The sequence below is a fragment of the Acyrthosiphon pisum genome, chromosome A1 (assembly GCF_005508785.2).
Source record: "Acyrthosiphon pisum isolate AL4f chromosome A1, pea_aphid_22Mar2018_4r6ur, whole genome shotgun sequence".
Taxonomy (NCBI): domain Eukaryota; kingdom Metazoa; phylum Arthropoda; class Insecta; order Hemiptera; family Aphididae; genus Acyrthosiphon; species Acyrthosiphon pisum.
In genome coordinates, this window is record NC_042494.1 from 10,205,090 (window position 1) to 10,212,448 (window position 7,359).

General features: G+C 29.5%; 1 protein-coding gene across 1 annotated transcript; it reads left to right on the top strand.

Annotated features, from left to right (window-relative positions):
• The first annotated feature begins 4,187 nt into the window (after nucleotides 1–4,187).
• LOC100167673 (ovarian fibroin-like substance-1-like) lies at nucleotides 4,188–6,748 on the top strand. Its single transcript, NM_001162794.2, is given in 2 exon segments — nucleotides 4,188–4,286; nucleotides 6,083–6,748. Coding segments are annotated over 2 exon segments (420 nt in total). The 5' UTR covers nucleotides 4,188–4,274; the 3' UTR covers nucleotides 6,491–6,748.
• The last annotated feature ends 611 nt before the right edge of the window (nucleotides 6,749–7,359 follow it).

The window sequence follows — 7,359 nt, forward strand, 5'->3', positions numbered from 1 at the left end:
TGGGGGGCACACTTTACGCGAGTAACTATTTTGCTGACATGTCTGTTTACTTAGTCATGGCTCCATACATAGTATATGACCTAAGTAGTATACTATCGGAAAATGTTATTAATAAATTGTATTAAATATTAATCAGAATTTGACTCACACATGTGAGCGATGAGCACTGTATTGGATGCTTGATGTGCGTATGCGAAAGACTAACCGTCGCATGTTTAACCATTGGTCGTTTCAAATTGATAAAAATCGTACATTTCTCTTCGTTTATGAGCAGTTTATTTGTTTAATACAAAGAATTGTTGCTATTAATATGTGCTTCAAACTATCGGGACATAGGTCTAAAAGAATTATATTATCTAAGATATATTATAATCATTTATGAAAATATTTAACTGTGGCAAGTTAAGTTAATTCAATTGAATTGCCTTCAGTTAAAAGTTAAAAGTTATACATTTTTTTTTTAAGTTATAATATTTTTATGTCATAAACAGCCCTTGTTTTTGATTTACACAAACATTTCCCGAGACTATTTTAACACTGTATAAAAAATCTAAATCTAAAAAGAGTCAACGAATCAGTATTGTCTAGCTGGTTCCGCGTGATTTGAAACGAAAATTAAATTAACTGCACGACAATGATAAATAACTATACAAAGTTATTATTTACAACAATAAAAATTTTAACTGAATTAGCCAATAAATTAAAAACAAAAATAATTAACTTTTTAACCAGTTATTTCCCACCTTTGACTAATGTATTATGTGTACCTGATTTTTTACTTACATTTTTGATTTAAATCGCAAAGACCACAACTGTAACTACAATATTATATGCACCTAAATATACTACTTGTATAATATGCTTTTCTGCCACCACCTGAATCAATTATCACCACGGATTAGCATAGGGCGTGAATGTATTTGTGAAATAGTGGGAGAGAGATAGAGAGCCGAGAGTGGGAGGGAGACAGCACTCCCTGTCAGTCTGACATAAAAATCGAAAACTAAACGTACGCCGCTGTAATGTAAGCAATGTTAAGTTCAATGTAAAAAAAAGCACAAACGTTATTTCGAATAACATTGTTTGCAATATAGGTATACGTTTATTGTTTGTTTTTAATTATTAATTTTGATTAATATTATAAATGAAAATTATTATGTTTAATGATATTAGATTATTTTCGTTTTCGTTTATTGATTTCGTTTATTTGTTTTTCATTATTTTCCATTATAACGTTATGAATAACGTTTTGAAGCCCTGCAGCAAAGTATACAAAAATTGATATTTTAAACAAAGTTAGGTATAATGTAAGAAGTGACAAAGATTAACCACAACATGTTCAACTGAAAACACAACTATAGTAACTATATATGCACGGGTACATAAGTCTACTGTAATAATCAGTTGGTGTACTTTTCATTTCTGAAATAAAAACTGTATTTTTTGTTTTAAGCTGTTTCAAACTGATCAAAACTATGTCTTAAACAAAATAAATTGTTTGAGTTATGAACAATTTAAAACAGTTTAAAACCGTATATTCAAAATAACTTAAAATAATATGTAATTTACTAATACGCCAATATGCCACGTGTACTAGTATATGTATATGGTTCACTGTTTATTTACTATTTATCTTAACTCTTTAAAGTATTTAAAATGTATTTGAAATATTTTCTGAATAGGTGTTTTCTATGGACATTATATTCTGATTATATTATTAACTATTAAATAAAAACATTTTAAATTTTGTAATTTATTCAATAAAATTAAAAAAAAAAATTTAAAAAAACATGGTAATAGGTAGATATAATTATTTAATAATATAATTTTTTTTCTGAAGAATATCTATAATTATTGATTATTATTAATAATAAATAAAAAAAACACAATATTCACTTACACTGTTTTAAACGTAATATGTGTCAGCATCTCAGATGAGATTTACAGACTGAATACGTAACTACTACAGTAAGAAAATGTTTTTATCGATTTAAAATACTAAGAGAAATTCTTAATATCAATTATTTACGATAAGTAAATTATATTATTATACATAATACATCTTTAGTACTATCTATATTAGGTATGTTATGGTTTATTAGTATGGGGGAATTTTGTTGACGTGCATATGCAAAAACTTAATGTTACAATAAATTCATTATTGAGATCTATATTGAAAAAACTATATAGTTACTATGTTGTGGTGTCTTGTGAAAAAATATTTTATTTACATAATATGTTAGTCTCTTAAGACGATTAAATCTTGATGTATCTACTTTTTATAATAAATAAAACATTTTTAAACTATGTTTAATTTATATTGTATTTAACTGTTTTTGAACTCACCGCTCCCTTTCACAAGCTTGTTTTTTGGGACTGCTTCGTCAAACTACCTACTATTTGTTTTTTTGTTTTGAAATTTATTTTCATTGATAATTGTAGAATTTGTACCTACTACGTAATTGATGATGATTCAATAATAAATAAATATTATAAATATCATTATATTATAATACAGCTAGATTTTTGTTTAATCCAGGAGAATTAAAAACCCTGGTATATAGGACGTGTTAAAAATCAACGACGAGGTTATAAAAGAATATAAATTATTACCTATTGATATTATAGTTACAAAACAAAATTCGATTAGCCATGTACATATAATATTATATAGTCTTTATTAGTATATTAAATATTTTATAACGGAATAACATAATTATTACGATATTATTATTACTACTGTTGTTCTTTACAGGCGGATGTAAGTCTTATGCAATATATATATTATATATGCATGTAATAAACTATGGATAAATTCTCAGTTTTTTTCGCCGAAAATATCGCGAAGGTCGTCGAAAGGACAGATAGGTTAAATTTATATTAATGTAATATAGTATTAATGTTTTCCGATAGCATATTAATTAATTTATATGTACCTAGTACCTACTATTATCATGATTGAGATAAAGTTGTTATTTTGTTTCTGTTTTTGATCTCAATCGTAAAGTCCACCACCGCATGGCGCATATTATACAATAGGTATATACTATATATGTACCTTGTTCCTATATATTACTTGTATATAGTATGCTTTTTCGCCTCGACCCGAGTCAATTATCACCATGGATCTTTGACCTTTGCATAGAGTGTCAGTGTCTGTTTGTGTAGTAGGGGGAGTGAGAAAGAGAGAGTTAGAGGGAGAGCCGTGAGTGAGGGAGACAGCACTCGCTAAATACGCGAACGTCGCCGTATGCCACACGCCCTAGTCAGTCGATAAATTAATGAATTATTATTTATTATGATAATAACTATTTATAAGAAAAGAACGTGTAAATAACAACGATAGTGATGTCGTCATCGTCGTCTATGCACAAATTAACAACTGCAGCTGACCAGCGTTGGTGATTACTGCTACAACCACCACCGCCACTCATAGGCGTGCGCAGACATTTGTGGCAGGGTGGGCCAAGTCAATAAAGATTAATAAACCTGAACTCCGGTGGAAGAAACAATTATACTTTAATTTGCCTACTTGTAAATTGTAATCACCCACTATTTAAGGCACAAATCATTCATATGATAAAAAACAGATACATATTTTTTAAAAATTAAATAAGAAATATTTTAATTGTCAACATGGTTTTAAATTTTAAATACAATTTCGCAATCTGTAATGGTAATATGTTATCAATTTTATTTTTAAAGACATTTAATGTATTATCATTGATTATCAATGTTATTTTTCACCTACTTAATTAATGTTCTATGATTTAAAAAAATCAAAAATTGTGATGTTTAAATCATGTATTACTATGTATACAAATTTCGATACGTCTCGCAGGGTGGGCCACGGCCCACCCGGTCCCCCCTGTGCGCACGCTTATGCCGCCACTACGCCGCAACCGACCCAGACCAATGTTGGTGATTACTGCTACAACCACCACCGCCACCACCGACACATCAACAATATTACTACCATGGCTACAATTTATATGATAACATTACGTGTACATTGATCGGGGAAAACCGTATGCGTATACCATACTAAATAAACCTCGGTATCTAGGTCATTAAGTCATGATACACAATACATTTTATAACAGTATGTATATGCATATTATACTCGTGCTTGGAAAAGCCCGTCCGCAGACTCCCTTTATAAGACAGCGCACGTCCGACGAACGATCATAGTCGCAAACCGAAGATTTCCAACAGACTTCCAACATTCGCTGAACTCGCCTTGTGAAAAAAACACTACACACTCACTCGCCAACATGAATTATCTGGTAAATATTATAATACCTACTGTGTTAGTACCAAGACCGTATACGATTTTAGGTGAAAATATCAAAGGCTGAGCATTGACGAGTTAAAAAGTTAAATTTATTTTAACTTTTTAACTTAACTGTTACCTTCTAAATTTCTTTTTTAATTAACGTGAAATTAACGAATTAATTTTTCATTTTGAAAAATAAGTTGGGTTAATTTATTTTGTTTTTAATTTAATTATATTTCACTATTTCAGTCTATTTCGTTTCCGTGGCAAAACATATTTACCGTGAATTGTTTAAAATTAAAAATGTATATCATTCGAATCTAACTTATATGGAAATTTCTGTATACAGTATAAGCACTATAGTCTATAATTTAGTTTTGGGTTGGAAAAAAATTAAGTACTCTAGCGTTGTATAAACAAATTAACTTTTTTTAACTTAATAAAAAGTTAACAAAAAGTGTATATTAACTTTTAACTTAACTGAGTTAACCTTTATTTAAATTTACTTTTTACTTTTTACTTTTGTTATTGGAGCATTTTAACCTAACTTAACTGAGTTAAAAAAAATCATTAACTTGCCCAGCCTTGAAAATATCCGAGTAGGTATATTCAAAATATTATTGTTATGATTCGATTACCTTTTAAGCTCGTTCTTATAAAATATAAAGTAATTAATATCATACGAATATTACATTTTAATAATAAAAATAGTGTATAATATAGTTGGTACTTGAATATTTTTATTTAAATAATTTTTGTAAAGCATCAAATATTTAAAAATCTACGAATACCTTTAAAAAAGTTTTCAATATTTCTCTGTAGTCTCTTGTACCTACCTAAGTCATAATGTTGTAATGTAGGTTACCTATAACCGGGCTTACTTATCAACGAATAGGTTTTAAATTTTTTTTTTTTACAATTTATAATGTTTCAAAATGAAATACTATTTAAAGTTCTGTGTGATAGCTAAGAAAATATTTTTTTAAATATATAATATTAGTTTAATATTGAAATAATTCACTTTTGACAAAATAATTCATTTTCAGGAAAACATTAAATCATTAGTTATACATTTAATGGATGATTTTTTTTTAATAATTGTTATTTAGAAAATTAATTCTGAAACATAAACAATCATTTACTATAAAATACCTGAGTAAATTTAAAATTATAATTCCTAAAAACTACAAAAATATTATCATTATTGATTGTATATAGGGTAAAGAATTCTAGAACCTATTTTACTTTGTATTACCTACCTAACAATATTTTTAATGATTATATTACTACCTATGTAATCGGATGGTTATTTTTAGTTTTTAAAGTACTTTAACTTCTAGGGGCTAAGAACGGTTGTGGTTGGAACCCATTTTTGATGTGTGACAGGATTTAATGCTACAAGTCCTGGTTGGTCACCCATCTGAGAGAAAACAACTCCGATCGATACGTACACTCAGAGCGTTTTCGCAGTTGAGTGTACGGACCGCGTCACACTGCACCAATATAAGTTATATATAAGAAAACAACGTATACTCCGATATCGCTAAATAATATACCCACTTAATTAGTACCAAAACATTTATTCTGCAACTTAAATAATTTACTATATTTTATTTTATAACTTATAAGTACAACTGTTATATTATGTAAAACTATATGTAACTGTTAACTATTGATTAACTAGGTACTAAATTTGTATGGGGGCCAAGCAATGTGAAAACAGTTCGGCTCCCATGTAGTGATTAACCAGGAGAATAAAGATACCTACTAAATTTGTTGTTTAAATGCATTTATTGTCTTTTCTAGTCAATTGTATTGGTTATTGCATTGGTCGGTTACTCACTGGGTGCACCACAACACGCTCGATATGAATTAGAAGAAGAATCCGAACAGATCAACCCAGAACCTCGACATGATAGCAACGAAAGAAATGGTAACACCCAAAGACAAGTTGCAGGCACTAAAGGGGGTAGAATTCGAAGTTATGGTAACAGCCAAGGACAAGTTGCAGGCACAAAAGGTGGTAGAATTCAAGGTTATGGTAACAGCCAAGGACAAGTTGCAGGCACTAAAGGTGGTAGAATTCAAGGTCATGATAACAATCAAGGACAGGGTGAATACCGACAAACGGAACATAGTGGATACCATGCACCAGAACAACAATATGGCAATAATCCAGGATGCGATGAGTGTTTAGAACAATATCGCTACTAAAACTTCAATCACAACGTAAATGCCATCCGAATCCCGTATATATCACTATTTTCTTGGACGACCTTGGACGTATTATAACAGAGTTGTCAAATAGTAATATTAGTTATTTCATTATTACCTATTTATACCTAAATTGTAAATTTATTTATAATACTGTAGGTACGTTGTTATATAAGATTTCGAACTGTAAAGATTATAACTCAATATTGTCTATATATTTTTGATTCGTTAGTGTAATATACTAATATTCAGTTGTTATATACAGGTATTGTTTTTTTTTTTTGACATTTTATGTCTTTGCTTTGGCACATAGAATCGAAAAACGTTACGTTACATAAAGCGTTACGTTACATATTACCATGGCAACAATTTATATATTATTTTGAGATTTCCGTCCATGTGTGTCTCCATATTACCATGGCAACTAATTATATATTATTTTGAGATTTCCGATGGAATGTTTTGTATATAAATGGTTGCCATGGTGATATGTAAAACATATTATTCATATGGAATTGGCAATTTTAATGGGCATCGAAGTGAACGGGATGAGATATTTTTTTATACATAGATAGATTATACCTCTGAGCAGAAGTTAGGCTAATTTAAAAAGGGAGAGGACCAATGACCAACCAAAGTATCGATACTTTACTAGTGTCGGTATTATCGGAACGTTCCTATGTTCAGACTCTTCAGTAGATTACCTAGGTATGTGCTACATATGATAGCAAGGACAGCAAAGACATAAAATGTGGTACTTCATTGCAGATTCGTATGCAATATGTTTATGCATTTTTTTCATTGAACTTTAAGCCCTCAACTATGGCTTGTTTTTGTAGTGGGGGGGGGGGGGGGATTGGAACGTTGGT